Source organism: Anas platyrhynchos, chromosome 15 (genome assembly GCF_047663525.1).
Source record: "Anas platyrhynchos isolate ZD024472 breed Pekin duck chromosome 15, IASCAAS_PekinDuck_T2T, whole genome shotgun sequence".
Classification (NCBI taxonomy): Eukaryota; Metazoa; Chordata; class Aves; order Anseriformes; family Anatidae; genus Anas; species Anas platyrhynchos.
The window spans coordinates 8135442-8155651 of record NC_092601.1 but is presented as its reverse complement, the minus strand read 5'-3'; the positions used below and the strand labels follow the sequence as shown (position 1 = coordinate 8155651).

At 43.5% G+C, this 20210-nt stretch overlaps 1 protein-coding gene across 4 annotated transcripts in view; it reads left to right on the top strand.

The window, feature by feature from the left end:
* XPO6 (exportin 6) overlaps positions 1-20210 on the top strand; it is a 52123-nt gene that overhangs the window by 27385 nt on the left and 4528 nt on the right. For 2 of the 4 annotated variants that reach the window (XM_027469380.3, XM_027469378.3), the window contains 14 exons: positions 2607-2733; positions 3524-3633; positions 5988-6096; positions 6883-6972; positions 9159-9228; positions 10439-10598; positions 11381-11473; positions 13677-13821; positions 14477-14623; positions 15403-15592; positions 16751-16906; positions 18185-18299; positions 18446-18617; positions 19060-19221. In XM_027469380.3, the coding sequence (XP_027325181.1) occupies positions 2607-2733; positions 3524-3633; positions 5988-6096; positions 6883-6972; positions 9159-9228; positions 10439-10598; positions 11381-11473; positions 13677-13821; positions 14477-14623; positions 15403-15592; positions 16751-16906; positions 18185-18299; positions 18446-18617; positions 19060-19221 (1846 nt within the window). Of the gene's footprint in view, positions 1-2606; positions 2734-3523; positions 3634-5987; positions 6097-6879; positions 6973-9158; positions 9229-10438; positions 10599-11380; positions 11474-13676; positions 13822-14476; positions 14624-15402; positions 15593-16750; positions 16907-18184; positions 18300-18445; positions 18618-19059; positions 19222-20210 lie in introns of all 4 variants that reach the window. The other 2 variants (XM_027469379.3, XM_027469377.3) reach the window with 1 other exon arrangement.

The window sequence follows — 20210 nt, the reverse complement described above, 5'->3', positions numbered from 1 at the left end:
GCCCGCTGTGCGAGCGCTCGCGATGGGAGGACAGGCAGACTGGTGCTAATGCTGACAGATACGTTGTCAGTGTGAGCGTGCTCGGTATCTTGCTGGGGATGCACAATGATGGAAATAAATTTCTGGTGCTGCTGGACAAAGATGCAGCAGAAAGATTTTTGAGCTTTTTGATTTTTTTTTTCACCTTGATACTCACTCAGGTGTAAAACCGAATTTGGAATCAACTGTGGGTCTTCTTGTAGACATGACTTGCATGTTTCTTCTGTAAAAACGTTTTCCATGTCTTTAAATACACTGATGATAATAGATGTAGATTAGTTGTGACTTCAGTTTAACAGTGAATTCCGCTTGCTCGCTTCTCGACTTACTCTGACTTCAGTATTTCTTCCTAAAAATAATGTCTTACATGGTGGAAATCTGCTACCTTTGCATATGGGATATGTGCACAGAGAGCGAGGGGTCACACTCTGAATTCCACAAATGCTGTCCTGTAAACCTGCAGGAAATGAAATGCCCTCTGAAACTCCTTTTTCTTCTGTGGAAGTATCAGCAAGCTGCCTTCAGTGACCAAACTGGAAGAGATGTAGCTGTGTTGGCTTTTATTGAGATCATATTTCTGTCCCGTTATCTTCTGCTGCTTGTGCGTGTTATCCAGAGATCTGATATCTCTACTTATAAGAATCCTCCTCACTCGTTGCTGAGGTCTGAAACACGGATGGAACTAAGACATTCTGAGGAGACTGCTTGGAAAAATCTAGCTGACTTTGGCAGGGATGGAGCTCTCTGTGCTCACTCTGTCCTCACTGTAGAAATGGCTTTGCCTTGTATAGGAGGATGTTCCTAGCTTTTCATCCAAAACTAAAGAACTTCTCACATGAATGCATCTTCTTGAGATGGACTAACAAAGTCCTAAACAAAACTGGTGCTGGTCAAAGTGCCCAACTTCATTAGATCGCCGTCTTTAGAGCCTGCCTGCCATAGGTCTGTTTTTCCCCAGCCTCTTGTGGCAGTGATTCCTTTTGTCTTGTTACGAAATCAGTGTGGTTTTGAATAGATTCTACTGCTGAATAGAAGAAGATTAAGCGTGAACTGTCTTTTGCTTTATTTGTGTTGGCTTCAACTTGAAAATGTAAAAATATTGGAAATGGGAGTGGAAAATGTCTGGTATGGGTAGAAGCAGTGGCGTGGAGGTTGCACTATGGGCTTTGGGGTGTGTGGAGCTACATGCCAAGTAGGAGTTTCACCGGTCTCAGGTCAGAGCCTCTTCAGAAAACAAAAATGAAAAAAATGAAGGAAATGTTTGGGTCTGGATGCATATTTTTTGCTATCTTTTATTTTTGATGCCTTTGGTCAGTGGTCAGGCACGTTGTGATGATTCTTGTCAAGCAGGCAGTGTCAAATAAAAAGTTCACGTAGCCTTTTTGCATATTCAAAGTATATTATGTTTTTTGTAGGCTTGTAATAACTAGCAGTGGTGCAGCTCTGTGAGCTGGCACTGCTTCTAGACTTGAATCACTTGTGGTTAGAGCGTTTGTCTTCAAACCAGCATTTGCAGAAGGGGAGAGGAGGCAGAACAGTAAACCAAATCTGCTCAACTGTGTCTGAAACTCTGCTAAACCTAACTTGCTGTTTGTTTTAAAAGAAAAACATGAAGTGCTCTTATACTTCAGATCTCTTAAGGTATGGGAAGGACAAATTGCTCTGCCCACAGCCTTGTCACTGGATCACTGGAGCTCTTGCTGTTCGTGTATCATGTTGTGATGCCTTGGTCCTGTGTACAGATGGAGTGCTTCATTCTTCTGTGTTTAGATCAATATGAGGATGGTTTCTAACCCTGAGGAAGCTTGTGTTGTGCACGGCTTGTTTTTATTCCACAACAGCTTACCCCCTTGTAATTTTTCCCCAGTGGTGTACTCAAGAACCCTCTGTGCTTACACCAAGGTCGTGCTCTTGCTGAACTCCTGCAATTTTGGTAGCAGGCTTCTTTTCGGATCTTCATTTTGTATGGTCCCATGCTCTGGAGGAAGATTTGTCTTTATTGTCTAATTCAATCACAAAAGCCTGGGCTCAGCTGAGAAACTTCAGGATAATAGTTGGTCGTCTGCACCACATAAGAAGCGGTCCTTTCCAGCTCTAAATTGTGTGTCTCTTCCCCTACCATATGTAAATTTTTAACACGTGTATCGTTAACTTGTGCATTAACTTCTTGCTTTCAGCTGAATTCCTCAGTGGGACAGTTCATATGACTAATCCTGTATACATCAGTATGATCAGACTTGCTATTGTGTACTTATTTTTCTAGGGTGGGAGGGATTGTGTTTGTTTGCAGGCCTGACTAAACTCAATTATATTTATCTGAATATTAAAGTTGCTTTTGACTAGACTGTCTTTTCTGCTGTTTCAGGTATTAATGGAAGGAAGGGTTGCCCATCCTGTAGGTAATTGTTGCAGGGCTTTATATTTTAATTGCTCTACTGGCTGTTGATTGTAACTTTCTTTTTTTAATGAAAGGTTTTTGAGTGAATTTATGATTGTTTCAATGAAATTGCTTTTTCCTGTGGCATCCTTCAGGTTTTCTTAATTGTGTTTTCTTCTGTCCCTTGTAGCTACATTGAGAAGTTTACGGACTTTCTTCGTCTCTTTGTGAGCGTCCATCTACGAAGAATTGAATCCTACTCCCAGTTTCCCGTGGTTGAATTTCTGGCACTGTTGTTCAAATACACTTTTCATCAGGTACAGCCTTGTGACATTGTTTTTCCTGCGTCTGTTCTTCTTGTCCTGTTGTTCTGTACAGCAGGGCTAGCTTGTTTTCACCAGTGGAGCTGATACTAAAGCTAGCCCAGGAAAAAAAAATTGACGTCTTACTGGCACTTACTTCCCCAGTATTATTGCTGGGGACTTGGAAATGTCTCAGTGTGCTCCTGGATTTAGCTGGGGACAGCGTTCACATGTAGTTACCTTGTAAGAACAACTTGTTTGTTGTTTAACTTTTTTCTACCTTTTTTTTTTTTTTTGTTAGCCTATGAAATAGAAAATGTCTGGAAAAAATCTGTCCGGCTTGTTTTGTGTTTGGGGATGTTTTTCTTTCTCCTGAAGCTGCTGCTTTTACTGTATCTGAAGCATTCTTTGTATCCTTCAATTTTGCAGTTTAAAACAAACTGGCTTTTGATAAGCGTTACCTTGCTGTAGGAGTAGTCATAATGCAGTTCAGTCCTCTTCACCATCATATGTGAATAATAGCAGGAAGCAGATGTATAAAATACTAGAAGTTGATGTAGCAAGCCATGAGATGGGTTCACTCTGAGACAACCCTTGTCATCACAGGGTTCTTACCTTGCGCCAAAGCTCTTGCTCATCTTTTGACATCTTGAGGCTGCAAGTCTCTTCAGTGCCCTCCTAGAAACTTTTCTGTACAGCAAGAAGTTATTCCCATGGATTGTGCATGCTAACTTAGTATTTGCATTGTGTGAAATTGAAATTGCCATAGTTTGAGAGATTCATTATGAACTTTGGTGTATTTCAGCCTACCCATGAAGGTTACTTTTCTTGCTTGGACATTTGGACACTCTTCTTGGACTATCTGACTAGTAAAATTAAAAGTCGTCTGGCAGACAAAGAAGCAGTACTCAATAGGTAAGTAATCGGGAAGGTAGTTGGGATTTGACAGCTGCAGAGAGTCTTGTGGTCATTATGGAAACACTGAGAAACAAGCTATTGTTTACTGCAGCCATGTGTAGAATGCTTTTTTCAAAAAATCACTGAACATTTAAAGTTTAAACCGGAGAATCGCACGTTCATTGAACAGAATTCAAGCTGAGCAAATTAAGGCAAGAAAAAAGGTCACAGAAATATTGCATGTGAACCTAGCAGCCAGAGGAAGAAAGCTTTGGAGTCTAAAATAGAACTGGAACATATTTTTAGAACATTTTAGAGCACATTTTAGCTCATACTAGAGGAGGAGACTACAGAGTAAGTTGTGTAGTAAGGGTTCACACGCAGCTTGTACAACTAACTAATGACTTCTGAAATTTTCAGATTTAATTGGGGTTTGAAAATCTGTTTAAATGGAGGATGTGTTTGAGAAATACTGGTGGTGCTGTGTTTGAAAGTTAAGTTCTGCTTGCTTACCTCTGTAGCTAATGATGTGTATGAATTGTAACAGTGGTTGGCAGCACTTCCTTTGTAGGTGCTGTCTCCTGAAATAGTTGGCTCTCTGCTTTTATCAAGGGTCCTTTTGCTCCCCCCCAAAAATACCTGGTGAATATACTGGATCTTGTTCAAATTTGTTAGGCACCGTGGTTTGTGCCTTATTGCTCTGAGCTGATTGCAGAAGAAAGCTGCTTTCCCCTGGAGCATACTAAATATAAGTAAGTGGTTAGTTACTGAAAGACAGCCTGGTGTCATAACCACAAAGAACAAATGTGGAACTAGCTTACGCCAGACAGCTCTCTTCCTTTCAGCATGGGAACTGAGTATTTTTAATTTCTCAGGTAGTAGGTATTTGCATTTGAGCTTTGTTACAATTTGGGCCTAATTTGCTGCTGTCTGCCTGATGCTGTTGAACTTTGCCTTGGCATTCTGCTCCCCTTCACCTGGCTAATGCGTGTGTGATGCACGTCCATCAGGCATTTTGTTACAGACAGAATTGAAACAAACCATAGCTGTCTCTCTTGGAGATATTTCACACAAAAGAGCAACAAACAAAAAAAAACACACACAGAAGTGGTTAAAGCTCGTCGTGCTGTTTTGTCAGAACTACCTGTTTTTAATGGCACCTTTATATAGCTACAACTTCCTTCGTGCTTTAAGACGTAAACGCCTCAGTTTGATAATATGGGTGTGGTTACACCACAGGAGCACAGATGAAATTTCCTGTTCCGTGGCTTTTAAACTCTGTGTCTGGTACACATTGCAGTTCTACTACTGGATTAATTGCCCAATCTTGAGTTATGTCATCTGGTTACAGAAAAGATGTTAATTCAGCCACCTGGCACGGAAAGCTTTCAGCTGCTTCGCTGGTGGTGCAGCTGATGAGGCTGATGCTTGGATTGCATCATTCCTTGCAACTTTCTTAGTAGATGTTCATGCCTAGTTTTCCAACCTGATCTCACTTTAAAAAGGGCATGACTGGTCCTTGCATGGGACAAGCCGTGTGTTGAGGAAGGTGGCTTAAGAAAAGAAAAAAGAACAAACAGAACAAAATCCCAAATCCCCAGACTTTGGTGGTGCCAGCAGAAATGGTTGCATGGTCAGGTGACGGCTAACTTTGCAGCTTGGTATTATTTGTATGCGATCAATGGAGGAAAGAGTATCTTCTGCACTCCATCCATACCTGTTGCATAGTACCTGAGATGAAAGGATGTCTTTTCAGTGACATATTCTTAGTGTTATAGTGGAAGTAGAAAAAGTGCCGGCTTTGTTTTAGAGGGCAAGGGCCTGAATTCATTGACCAACAGTGTATGGGAAGAAGATAGCAGAACAAAGAGCCTCAGGGGCTGTCCCCTTTTGTAGGCAGACAGCAATTCTATCCCCTTCATCTGTTCCTTATTCACATCCCAGAAGTATAGCACCAGCCATGCTCCTGAGGAGCAGGTTGAGCAGTAAGAGATGCTGGTGCCTCCTGTTCACAGGCAGCTGCCATTCCTCCTGGAAAACCGCTCCTGCTGCCTTGCCTGTTTTGTCTTCTTGGGCTGCTGCTTTAGCCAATGGTTATCCATTTCCCTCTCAGAGGTAGTGGAATATCAGATACTACCACAGGCTTTTTCCTTGCAGGTAGGTTGTGACCTAAAACGACATGTTACTCTTAATCCAAGGCTCTATTTGATGCTGTGTGGATAAGCCCGTAAAGCTGTGCTGCAGGCTCTTTGCAGTGGCTCCTGTTAAACTGTCACCTGATTTACATCTCTCCTTTGCTGGAAGGGCTGTGAGCACAGCAGTCCCTGCAGAATTGCTTTATCACACTCCTTTTGTCTTCTCCGTGGTCACAGGTACGAAGATGCCTTGGTTCTGTTGCTGACGGAGGTGTTGAATCGAATCCAGTTCAGGTATAACCAGGCACAGCTGGAGGAACTGGATGATGAGACACTGGATGATGATGTAAGGAGCAGAGTTGAACAAGGGCAGCTGCTGGTTCAGATATTAACTGCCGCACTCATTACACCTGGAATGTCTTTCCCAAAGCTTGAGTTCTGGAATGCAGGCTAGATACCCGCTGCTTCACTCAGTTCTGTGTGGGTTTTGAGGTTTAAAGAAACACAGAATGCATTTATCAAAAATACATCTAAGTTACTCTGAAAGTATATGACCTTTGTTTTTAACTTGTTTTTTATGGGGAAAAATGCAGGTATCTCTGTTCCGTTTATCAGAGGCACTGGGTGTCTGTGTCTGGTTGCTTTGGAATGTAAACGCAGAAAGATTTTTCAAGACAAAAGCTTTAAGCTGTGTATATTAGTGCTTTCGTCTGAGCATATTTCTCTGAAGTCAGTAAATATCATCTCAATCCATACCGATAACAGTAAAAGTAAAGAGCAGAAGGTGGCTGAAGCATCAGAGACTGGAGCATTAGAGAGCCACGTGGTGGTACATAACTGATGCCAGTCATCTGTGCAGTAACTGTGCTTCGGGAGTGAATGCTTGTGGCTTATCACCCCAGGGAAATAGAGATATGCAGGCCCAGAGAGAGGGTCAGTAAAACTGTGCCCAGCCAGGTGTCTGGCACCATGTGAGGCTCAGGAGTGGTACCTCTCCCGTAGCTGGGTGTCTGCAAAAGCCAGGCTGTGGAAAGGAGCTAGGCTGGGGCTTGGTGCTTGGGACCAGCTACAAAAGGCCACCCGTTTCCATCAGGAATCGCTGTGCTTACCTTGTTGTTTCTTCCCATAGCAGCAGACTGAGTGGCAGCGGTACTTGCGCCAGAGCTTGGAAGTGGTTGCAAAAGTCATGGAGCTCTTGCCAACCCATGCCTTCTCCACACTAGTAAGTAACTATGCAGACCACAAGTACAACGTGAAATGAGCACCAACTGCTGGAATTCGTTGCAAGTGTTTCACAGAGGCCGGGGTGCCAAAAGAAGTAGGGAGATTTGCTTTTAGAAGCTAAAGCTTGGCAAAGGAGAGACCAGAAATCAAAAAATTGTTTTTTTGGCTTTGTTGAATTTCTTGCTGTGGTGTTGTGAAGATTTTTCACAGTGAGCATCTGAGTCCTACTTGCTGGACACCGAGCTTTATGGAAGTGCCCATCTCTCCAAGTGTAAATAATTCGTTGCTGTTTATCTTGGCCTTTATATTAGGAGACAGCATTGTGAACTGGATAGATGTGTGTTGTTAGGATTTTAAGGAGAGTGAAATCTTTGTTTAAATGAAAGGCTAGATGCAAATGCTGAAAACAGTGCCTCAGACAGTGGGGAATTACATCTGATAAACACAGCTAAGTGCTTCTTTCCAGCTAGGGTCACTGTTGCTGCTGGAACAAGTTTCCTTATTTTGTAGCGTTATAAGGGTTTCTGAGGAGGAGACTTCAAGGCCAGTGGAGTCCAAAATTCAGAGTTGGTCTTTTCTCTGGACAAGAAAAAAGGCAGGTATATGCAGTGGGAACTCAAAGCAAGTCTGTTAACCCCACTGGAGACAGCGCATGCCTAGATCTCTGAGCCGTGTTGTCAAGAAGCAGAGAACATTGAACTGCTACAGAGGCAGAAGATGCCTGACCTGGACTAAGCACCAGAAGCACGTTATCAGAAACTCCAGAGTAGTGAGCAAAATAGTTCTCATGCGAATGTCAAGTTCCTCTGCAGCGTGGTGGCATGGCATGAGTTAGCAAAAGGCAGACAAATGGAACAGCTGTTTGTGAGCACAGTGAGCATACGGGTCATACGGGGAAGAGCATGTGGCTTCCCTCAAAGTAACACGTTAGCATGAGGAAGATGATCTGCTCTTTTTAAATATTTCTCCTCTTGCAGGCACTCAACTGTTAAGTAGGCACAGTATGTTAGAAATGTGACAGTGAATTCTTGAGCCCTGTATTCATTCTTGCATGGTCTGGGAGATGTTCAAGAAGCTTTGCATGCCTTTCACAACAGTCTCTGCAGTGATGTTGAACGCAGTGGCTGGTCATCAGGAACAAATAACTGAAAGTCCAGCAGCTGCTGTTATTCTGTTCCATGCTGAGTAATGGGGGGCTGTAGTTCTTTGTGCTGATGTGCAAGTGAACTTTCATAAATCCAAACTCTTCAAATGTGGCGACTTTGCCAATAGAAAATGAGTAAATGTATGCCAGGGTGCAAGGTTGGAAACAGTTTTTCAGGTGAGATATCTACAACGAAAAGGTTACCATGCAATCTTGTATGCATGCAAATACGTTCAAGCACAAGGCAAGTAATCCCAAATAATACCACTGAAGTACCTTGGGTGCTGAACACTGGTCAGAAAGCTTCCTAGTCTATGTACAACATGTTCTCCAGGGTAGCATAACCTGTTACTCAGCTGAAGTATCAGTAGGAACAGGCATGCTTGCAGTCAGTCCTGAATGATGGAGTTAGGATAATGCTGTGTTCCCAGATCAGGATGCATGACGACTGTGTTGTTTGTTCCCTTGGCTGTTTTCCCTCTGGGACTTCAGCTGTTCTTGGTGCAGTCTGCAGTGTGCCAGCAGAGTGGCTGCAGTGTTTCCCTTCTGTGTTCTCTCAGAGGCACTGAACTCAGTTTCCATCAGTTGAGTGTTTTGGTAGCTGCATTTTGAGAACCTGATGCCTATGGGTTAGGTGGATGCAGTGCAAGTTTCCAGTGCTTCAGGCTCTGCTGTTCTTTGCTTGTGTGCTCCTGTTCTGTTTGATCGGGGTTCTACATCCAGCTGCACATTCGCACTGATGGCATGCTGTGCCATGCCAACCCTGATGTGTCAGACCTCTAGCTCGTGAGGCTGGAGGCTGGTGTTTGTGGGAAAAGGAGAGCCACCACAGGGAAGTGCCTTCAGGGTGCTTTTCGTGTCATTGTTTTCATAGGACCTAAAGAGACTGCATAATTAGCCCAGAAAACAGACCTGTCCTCCTTCCAAATGTCTTCTTGAAGGTTTTAGGGAGAAATAGGAAAAATGTTCTCTAATAGACTAATGGTAGAGTGTTAACTGACTGCCAAGCCCCCAGATCATGCTCATTTTTTCTCTTCTAGTTTCCAGTTCTGCAGGACAACTTGGAAGTGTATCTGGGACTCCAGCAGTTTGTGGTCACTTCAGGAACAGGTAACCACCGCCATCCAGCAAAAAGTCCTCACTCCTTGAGTAGCTTACTGCGAAAACACTATAGACCTGCTTTAGTATTGCTTCCTCTTCGCTGTGTTGAGGATCTGAAATTCTTACCATCACGCATGGTGTGTGATGACTTAGTAGTCGAACTCCAATAGCAAACAAAAGTCTAATAATTTTGTATTGATATGGTTCTTTCCTTGCTCTGATACTGGGAGATACCTTGGGTGTTGAGAGCAGCTTTGCAGCAGTCCCCCCCCCCAAAAAAAAGTAATTCTGATCCGAAGAACACTTAAGACACCCTAGGTTTAGTAGTAATGCCCAGGGTTTTTAATGTTGTAGCACTGATCTGTGTTAGCTGTCAGAAGTAACTCAGAGGCAACTGGGTGACAGCGTGCTGATGGTACGTAAATGGCAAGGCTGTTGCTGAAATTGTAAACAATACAAGATTAGATACGGTCAGTAGAAAGAAACAGATTTTCTTTGAAACACGTTGTTGCAGAATATATTTACTTTTTTAGTAAAAGGTCTGGGATGTTTGGAGACCAGGTGTACGTGGCTGAGCAGTAGGACAATTGCATAGGCAATAAGACTGGCAAATCTACTTACCTGCCTGTTTCTTGTTATCTGACAGATATGAAAGTATATAACCACATTTCAAATTAGAAGCAAATGCACTCTCTCCAAATGTGCTTCCAGGGCTGGAACATCTATTTCAGTCTAGCCAGCAGAGGGAGTCTGGGTAATGACTTTCACAGAACTGGGATTGCTTTTTTGGTGTTGACAGACAGCCAAAAAGGTTGCTGTTTATACATATTTTAATACCAAATAGAATAAAATAATTGTGTAAAAGCCTGAAATTGGTGGTAACGTCATTTTCAGCCCTTAAAGAGAAATTTGAGTTGTGGCAGTCAGAACAGCTGAACTTGTCTTACCAGACTGACTGTTTCAGTCACTTGGACTGCTGGGTTTTGAACTGTGACCCACTGCCGAGTTAATTTAAGAAGAATGCTTGCAATGTAATTAGAATAAACTTAGCATTTCCTGTAGCTTTGTAATTAGGTTTCCCATCCCAAAGAGCCGTACTTATTAGTCACAAAGTTACATGCACTTTGAAGGATGAGTTTTCAGACTGCTGTTAGCACAAGTGAATGTGTACACGTGTGTCTTTTGGATTCACTTCTAGTAAACCAAAATGTCGTTTCAGGTCACAGGCTGAACATCACTGCAGAGAATGATTGCCGTCGTTTGCACTGCTCCTTGAGGGATCTGAGCTCCTTGCTGCAGGCTGTTGGTCGATTAGCAGAATACTTCATAGGGGATGTGTTTGCTGCCAGGTTCAATGATGCTCTTACAGTGGTGGAGAGGTAGGTATGGGGGGGGGTTGCTGTCCCTTCATCAGTACAAGGAACGATCATCACCAAACAAAGCCAAGGTTTCTTTCTACCTCCCCTTGTCATGATTAAGCTGAGATACAAATAACTCAATAACTAGTACCTGAAGCGTTAGGTTCATCAGTGCTGAGTTTCTCAGATGGCTTTTTAACCCTTCACCAGAGAAATAACTAGTGGGGGGGGATAAATAAAATCAGTTACTGCAATGGTTGAGGTAATTGTTTTCCAGCATCCGCATTGGTGATGCACTGTTGATTCTGGTGGCACTAAGGGCTATGGTTTAGCGATGGGACTTGGTAGGTCAGATTGATGGTTGGCCTTGATGATCTTGAAGGTCTTTTTCAACCTAGATGATTTTCTGATTACTTGAGAGTTATCTGTGAGAGCTAAATCTTCTAAACTGAAATTTCCTTTCTAAAAAGATCTCTAAAAGCTGGAAAGCGGGCATTATTTGGTTCTTACCCTCCAAGAAACTTAATTAGTGCATAGTTTCAAATTACAGAATTTCAGAGCCGTTACCTTTATGTCGTTTCATGTCCACACAGGAACATCATACTTGTTCCATCTTATCACAAGCAAGGAAATGGGTTCTAAATTACTTTCTACTAAATGGCCTAAATCTAATCTATATAATAGCTAAATATTGACACAGGCTTGTCAAGAGCAACATTCAGATAAGACATGCGAGTGGGTTTGTACATGCGTGTACCCATCTTGCAGTCTTTTTGTTTTACCATTTATGTATTCACTTGCAGGTTGGTAAAAGTAACGCTATATGGATCCCAGATTAAACTGTACAACATTGAAACTGCAGTACCATCTGTATTGAAACCTGACCTTATTGATGTGTGAGTATGAGATACGTGCTACATGTGATTATATACAAATTTTGAACCTATGTGGGATGGAGGAAACTTCGGATCTCTTAGAACTGGTGTTCTAATTACTAGCTTGGCAAACATTCGGGAAACTGTAAATGTTAGCTAACCACAAGGGCACTTGCTGGCAATAGCCTTGACCTTTACCAGTATTTTGGACCACTGTTTCCTCAAATTGATGTAGATGGATTATTTAAAGAAAAATATTTGTGATCAGATGTAAAAATGCCCATTGCATTAGCTCTAAAGGCAGACCATTTTTCTGCTGTGTACTAGTGGCTGTAAAAGCTTGGCTCTTTTGCAGTAAAATTAGGCGGTCTAACAAGTGTTACGATGGTGGTATTTTAAGAAATAGATCTATTTTAAGAAATGAGTGATACGTAGTTTGAGGCTTATGGATTTTATTTTTTGCTACCAAAGTCAAATCTATGACCCAGGTAAAGATGTTCTTTTTTAGCACAAGGTTTTTTTGGCTTCCAAACCAAATGTGTGCCTTCCAGCGACGCAGGCTGTTCCTGAAACAAACGAATGCCTTTGATCCAGAAGTTGACATTAAGTGTGAAATCTTGATGCTGCTGGTAGTAGGACATCACTCTAATGCCCTTTTGGAGACCTTTCATTCTCATGGTTGCGTTGTACAAACCTGCTACCTGCCAGCTGGCATTTTGTGAGCAGAATTTAAGGTTGTGCTTTTAAACATGTCAAGTGCTTGTTCTTCCTTCTGATTGTACGTATAGGAGCTTCCTGAAAACCCACAGTAGACTGGATTTCTCCTACTAATTCGAGTCACTAGAACTGAGTTTTATGCAGATAATGTTCCTTTACTTCTCTTTCTTGTTTAAAGTAGCTCGGGAGGCTTTTTTTGTGATTTGTTAGTTAGGGGTTTTTGTCCTTCCCTCTTGGGTCCAACGTCCTTGAATGAAAATGTCCTTGAAGAAAAATTGAGATCCATTTTCTAATGGGAGGCTAAAAAAAGGTACTTTGTCATATATTTGGAGGACACCTGTCTGATCCCCAAAGCATCATCCTGACTCAAAAAAAAAAAAAAAAAGTGAAATGGCACTCTACCAAAAATATAATTAAGGTATAATTATAGTCAGCCTCCCAAATGATGATTGATAATTTGACCTTATCAGTTTATACTGTTGGTTTAATACTACTGCTCAGTGGACAAGTCCAGTTATAGCACATCTTTAAATATGCCTTGAATGTACAAGGTACAGGACAAAAAATAATTTAGGTTACGTAACTAACAATCACAAGGAATGCATCTGTTCTCATGTAGTGGAAGAATGGGAAAGAGACAAATATATGAAGGCTGGGGGGCATGGGAAGGGGGAGAAGGATATGAAGGAAAAGAACCTGATTCAGGAATGAAAGCCTTCACCCTGCTATTAAAACTGTGAAAATACTTCCCTATTTTTGCCCACTGTGCATAACCCCACTGGACTTGCTGACAAATCGTGTGTTCAGGAGGTGGTTGATGCAGAGATGACTGGGATCTTAAATGCAGCCTCTGTGGTGGGGACGTGTACACATGAGAGGATCTTTGTTTTTGGAGGGAATATCAACATTCATGGACTCTTTTCAGTAAAATCTGCAGCACAGGGATTGTTGTGTAGGGCACTTGCAATTGGGCAGTGTGTTACAGAGACTGGTGACCATGTGTGATGAGATGCCCAAAGATTTCTAAAGGTAATTGCATTGTGTCCCCTCTTCCTGCTAATCGAGTGGGCACGTGGAATGAATTCTGTGCTGCAAGGTTAGGGAATATGGGAAGTGCTTGCAGGAGTACCTGAGACTGGGTTGCCATGGCACTTGTCGTCCTTCAGACTCCACTGGTGTGAATTCGTGGTTGCTTTCCCTTCTGTGCCCGTTGCTGCGTGGGGCTGGGAAGTGCAGAATCAAACGCTGCTACGTATTGCTCTTAAATTTAGTAAGAGATGGGAACCTTCTGAACCTAAACAGGTCGCAAATCTCTTCAGGTGGCTAAATATGATGGGAAAGAGTTGTGAAAAGAAATAGGGATACCATTCTGCAGTCCTAACCTAATGCTCACTGGCACAACAATCCTCCCAAGGCAGTGTAATACAGCTTCAGGCAGGACAGGCGGCTGTCCTGCTCGTGTGCATGCTGCACGTGTGCCTCTGACTCTTTTTCTCCTCCTCCATAGCCACGCACAGTCCCTGGCAGCACTGCAGGCCTACTCGCATTGGCTCGCACAGTTCTACAGCGAAGTTCACCGGCAGAACCCGGAGCAGTTCATCTCTCTCGTCTCCACCGCTCTGGAGGCAATCACACCCCTCATCAGCTCTAAGGTCAGTGCTGCACCAGGGGCTGGGGCTGGGCAGCCACGGAGAGCAGGAGACTCTCCAGCCACGGTGTGGTTTGTTCAGGTGTTGAGCAGCCTGTTCTGGACCACGTTGTGGCTCCATGTGAGGGCTGATGTGCCTGCCAGAGCCGCAGCAAAGGTCTCATGCAAGGCTGAGACTAAGAACGACACTGAATAATAGCACCACGGGGCAGGGCAAGCTAATACAAGAGTAAGCAACTTACAGGCATATCAGGTCAGATGCATGATTTTATAGCTTGCAAGCAGGGAAGTATTTTTTCCACAGTATTAAGAGGAATGACCTGTGTTCTGATTGGTAAATACATTGAACAGATCAGTTCTGTGATTTTACTTAGAAGGGACCTACAGAAATTGTGAAATCCACCTGCCCGATCACTTCAGGGCTAACTAATTGTTAAAGCAATGTTATTAAGGACGTTATCCAAGAGCCTCTTCAACACTGACGGGCACGGAGCATCAACCACCTTTCTAGGAAAGCTGTTCCAGTGTTTGACCACCTTCACAATAAAGAACATATAAACTATTTTGCTTGCAAAACCTGGTAACAGCAACTCGGTGTGCTGCCACCTGTGCCACACCGCGTGGCTCTGGGCAGCCTGACCACTCGCCACCTCTTGCAGGTGCAGGAGAAGCTGCTGCTGTCTGCGTGCCACCTTCTGGTCTCTTTAGCCACCACAGTGCGACCGGTGTTCTTGATCAGCATCCCTGCAGTACAGAAAGTGTTCAACAGGATCACAGACACTTCTGCTCAGCGGCTTCCTGATAAGGTGATTTTTGTCTGAGATGTGAAGAAATGTTGTAGGTTTTCTTTGGGATTCATTTTCCTCAGTTACTATTGGGAAGTATAACCTACAGTGGGGAGGGAGAGGACTGCAGTTCTGTGTGTTGTGTATATCCAGGAAACACTGACAGTTTGTCAACAGTTCTCTATTTCAAGCAACAGCATAAGGAAAAAACAAACACAGTTGCAACTTTTAGATCTTGTTCCTTTCTCATTTGCCAACACAATCCCTGACTGCCTTGCCTTTGCATGCTGGCATGTTGATTCTGACATATGGAAAGGGTTTTCTGTGCAACTTGTTAGCATTCCCCATATCACACTCCAAATTACTTTTTGTATTACAGAAGTACTGAAAAGCGCCAGCAGAGGTTGGGTTACTATTTTTTTTGTATTGTGCAATAGCACAGAGGTATAAAGTGCCGTGTAAGCGTGCATGCTTGCTGTGAAAACCAGACACAGAGCAATGAAAGTGGCATCATCTTTGTTTTAGCTATGTAAAGAATAGAGATGTCCTGTTGTACAGGAGGCTGGACAGCGCTGGGAGCTGGTTCCATCTCTTAGGACACGGAGCTTTGCTTCTCCTGCAGAGCTGCTAGTTTTCACTTGGGCTCAGCTTTTGCTGTTGAACTCTTTCCTCAAATAACGAGCATTGTTGGATGTCTTGGACAACTGTAAAATGTCAGTCTGGGGTTGTGCTCTAGTAAAATAAAGTGAGTAGCAAACACGAAAATCTTTTCTCTTTGCTTAATGCCTCATTGCCTTTAGGCCCAGGTGTTGGTGTGCAGAGCGCTGTCGAACGTGTTGTTGCTGCCCTGGCCAAATCTTCCAGAGAGCGAACAGCAGTGGGCAGTTCGCTCCACCAACCATGCCAGCCTGATCTCTGCCCTCACGAGGGAATACCGCCAATTAAAATCCAACGCGATCTTGCCACAGAGGAAAGTACAGATGGAGGACAGTAAGTACAAAGTTCCTTAGCATGTGCTGTCCTCTTACAGATACAGTGCAAACTGCTGATGGGACTCATTAAGCTGTTTTTTTGATAATTATTTTAGCTGAGAAACTGTTTAGAGGAGGACAGGAAAGGAGCAATGAGTTTCTTCTTCATAAGAGACACTTCTGTGTGTGTGTAAAGGGCACTTTCACCCCTGGTTGCCAGTAAACTGTCCCATCAAAGTGCTGTCTTCCTCAGTTGTTCTGGCAAAATGGGGTCAAGTTTGTAATAAAAACTTGAATAATAACAATTGTGTTGGGAATACTGAACCACCTAATAGTTATACTACCATACAACTTTCTATAGAACTAGAAACATTGATTGGAGGCAGTGTTAATGAAGATTATGGTTATAAAACTTAAAGGGGAAAATAAAAATTTCATCTAGACTTTGGGAAGTCCTGTAGAGGTGTATATACGTAGGAGGAGAGCTCTGAAATGATGCAGTCCGGGGACCTTTTGAAGCTATTCTATCTGTTTTGAGACTGGTTTTGGGTATGTCTTGTATTTTTTTTAAGAGTCACTTGTTTATAAGTATTCTCTCACAGCTTCTGACAAACCTGACATGCTGGTAAGCTCTGTGCAGGAAGAGAGGAAGTGTGGGAGGGGGTTGTTTGTGCCTCACAAAAAGAATATCAGCTGACTGTTCACGTGGTTTTGAACTGATCCTATTCAGTTCTCCCAATGTTTGGGTTGGTTTGTACAGTGATTTTGTACGACTCCAATTATTACTTTCAGAAATGGAAATCTGCAGGATATTTTCCTATCATAACGTGCTTCTAATTTCTTGGGCAGTTTATACTGGGTTGAAAATAATATTCAGAGCTCCCTTCAGTGCCTGCACCTTGTACTCATTTTGTACTTGAGCAATGGATGCATCTGTAGGGCAGTAAGCCTGTATAATTCAAGAAAGCAACTTGCCACAGGTACTTAACTGAACCTGTTTAAACCTTTAAAATGTGAATGTGCATTGGGAATGTCTTTGACTCCAACCTGAGCTTGGTGTATACACTGCCTTACATAGTGTTCTAGGTACCGTGTGTGTGTGAACTTGATTTCTCTTCATTTTTTGCCTCTGAGTAGTGTTGACATATCAGGAAGCATCACTTCTCTGATTTTGCAGCCAAAGTGATCATCCATCAGACACTCAGCGTGTTAGAAGATATTGTGGAAAGTATCTCTGGAGAATCCACCAAGTCTCGACAGATCTGTTATCAGTCGCTGCAAGAATCCGTGCAGGTCTCACTAGCCCTCTTCCCAGCTTTCATTCATCAGTCAGGTATAACCATAGGACGGGCTTTAATGCTGTGAGTAGCTTTATGACCTACCGATAACATCCAAAGTCCATCAGCCTAGATCTTGGTGTTCATGTGAAGTGTGTGGGCTTGCTGTGCCGAAGTGTAATGTGAGTCTTCACTGCTGGGTGGGCTGGGCTGATTCAGAACAGGGAAGGGAGATCTTCTGTCATCTAGAACACAGTCATGAAGGCTTGTAACACTTCCAGAAGGTGGAGATGCCCGGTGTTGCTTTCAGCAGCGAACGGCAATGGAGCTATTCATGAGCACCCAAAAAAAGAGCTTTAAAATACTCTGGCTACCTTTATCACTTATTTTCTCTCCGGAAGCTTGAAGACAAAGAGAAGTAGCTCTCATTAAACTTGATCAAAAGATTATTTTTACTACCACTGTAAAGGAGAGGCAGAGATGTAATCAGAACTGTGGCTTGGCTATCTTGTGGCCAGCTGCTTACGTTTTCTATCACATCAGCATAGCCTGTATGCCCAGGACTATGGTAGCTTTATGAAGAGCCAAACACTCCAAAAAAACTTTTGGAGCTAGGTGGGATTTTCTCAGCGAAGCAAGCCTCTGGGGAGGCAAAACAAAGAACTAGAGGATCCAAGACAGCACGCTGCTGTGACTCGAGTGAATTGCTGCCTTCAGTTGCATGAGGCTGCTCGCCTGTTCTGTGTTGGCTGTAAGAGGCTGAATGAAGTAGGACAGGAGCAGTTACAACTGACTTTGGCTATTCAATAGAGCATGTCGGGATTGAGAGAATTTGCAGCCGACTGCACCAGCATGAAAATTACTTCTGAAGTCAGAAGGATCTTGTCAGTTCCTGGAAAAAATAAAAAATAAAAAGGATTCTGTCTCCTGGCCACCCCAAGCTGTATGGCTGTGTTGGATTTCCTTGTATTTCCTGTTAACCCTGTCCACGCAGTGAACAACTGGAGGTCAGCCCAGGCCACTGCAAGAGCTTTCTCCAAGCAGTCTGTGTAGGCAGACCGGACAGAGGGCCCTTGCTGGTGGTATTGTATTTGTTCTGAGTTGTTTGGCGCTGGCTGAGCTTGTCCCTCATGGTCTTCAGAAGTGGATGGACAATCTTTAAGCTCTGTAGTAGTACCAGCTGTTGGTTTCAGTTTCTAGTAGCAACACCGCCGCTATATGTCCAGGGATAAATGGGGTTCCCTGTACAAGAGAAGGGAGATCTGACATAAGACTACTTGATGTACTTGAATGTTGCCATAACACGTTCATGTGGTTCTCCTGTTCTATCTTAGACGTGACGGATGAGATGCTGAGCTTCTTCCTCACTTTGTTTCAAGGACTGAGGGTGCAGATGGGAGTGCCTTTCACTGAGCAGATCATACAGACCTTCCTAAATATGTTCACCAGGTATTGTCATGTATTGGTTGCTTTTCCTTTACCCTCAGGATGATTTATCTTTGAGCAGCCTAAAGATAAAGCCTTCTAAATTGAACGAGCATGCAGATCTCGGGACATGTTCCTGTACACCAACCTCTTTTTTCCTGTTATTTTAGAGAGCAGTTGGCAGAGAGCATCCTCCATGAGGGCAGCACTGGCTGTCGGGTGGTGGAGAAGTTTCTGAAAATCCTGCAGGTGGTGGTACAAGAGCCGGGCCAAGTGTTCAAGCCATTTCTACCCAGCGTCATCTCACTGTGCATGGAGCAGGTCTACCCCATCATTGCGGAGGTAGGACTGTTCTCACCAGGTGAGGGAAGAAGGGGAAGGGAAGGCATTGCTGGGGGTGCGGGAGCAACAAAGTTTTTCTGATTTCCAGGAGCTGAAATGTCAGTCCCTATGCAGGGAGAGTTGGGTGAGTAGACAGTAGGAACTGGGAGCAGCGTGGGTGGAAGATTTTGTCAGAAGTTGTTAGATGATAAAATTACAGATGTGCTCAAAGCAGGAGGTAAAACTCAAAACCGAATGATGTGTTCCTAGCATGATCCAACAGTTGCTGAGTTCAATGCCTTCCTTAGAAGGAAATACTTTGCTCTGGTACCTTGGCTGCAAAGCACGGCCCGGAGTGGCCACCAGGCAGGGTGCTGGTAGCAGTGGGACCCTGGGGATAAATGGGATTCCAGCACAGGAGCCTGCTTAGGCTTAGAGTTGTTTGTTTTTTCTTTCCTCCTAGCGCTCATCTCCTGATGTGAAAGCAGAGTTGTTCGAGCTGCTTTTCCGGGTCCTCCACCATAATTGGCGGTACTTCTTCAAGTCTAGTGTTTTGGCCAGTGTCCAAAGAGGAGTAGCAGAGGAGCAGATGGAGAACGAAGCACAGTTCAGTGCCATTATGCAGGTAACTCTCACTGTTGTCTAAGCTCCCATTCTGTAACGCAGTGTGCGCTGCTTGCAGCAGCGTGTTAAACATGTGGCTGATTGGGATTAAACAAAATCCTGATTGGGATTAGACAAAGTCTTGTGTGAGGTCTTGTGTAGGACTGCTAAAAATCAAAGTAGATCTGACCTGCTGGTCTGCTCGTGGGACACAATGCCTCAGTTAACATTTCTTCCTCACTCTTGCTAATTCCTTCCCAGGCCTACATCCTTCATCTGGACCTAAAATATTACTCGTGCTGACCCATTTGCTTTTTTTACAAGTCTTATAGTTTAGTATTAGGACAAATTACTGCTGCGGGAAAGTTTTCCTGAGACCAAGATGTCCTCTAGTTTTATATGGAGTCATAGAATGGTTTGGGTTGGAAGGGGCCCTTAAAGACCACCCCCTGCCATAAGCAGGGACATCTTTCACCAGATCAGGTTGCTCGAACCCCACTCAACCTGACTCTGAATAGCCCCCCACAATGGGGCAACCACAGCTTCTCTGGGTAACTTGTTCTGGTGTCTCCTCACCCTCATCATGAAAAATGTCTTCCTTATATCTAGTCCAAATTGACCTCCTTTCAATTTAAAACCACTGCCCCTTGTCCTGTCAGTACAGGCCCTAGTAAAAAGTCTTCCTCCATCTTTCTAATAAGCCCCCTTCATATATTGAAATATATAAACGTGAACATATGTATGTTCATATATGAACTTGATCTATATTGTTCCATTGAATCTGGTAGGGAAGGGTCATTACAGGATTACCCAATCCCGAGGAACAGGGAAGGCAGAGGCAGTATGCCAGCACATGTACAATGAGCACCAGTTGTCTCAGGCTGGGGGATAAAAAAAAAATAAAAATCAGCCTTTTAATCGGCCTGTTACAGACCACCTGCTATGGAGCCCTTCACCTGCAGCTTGCAGCAATGCAAACAGAAGCACACTTGCACCATGCTCTGGAAGCTC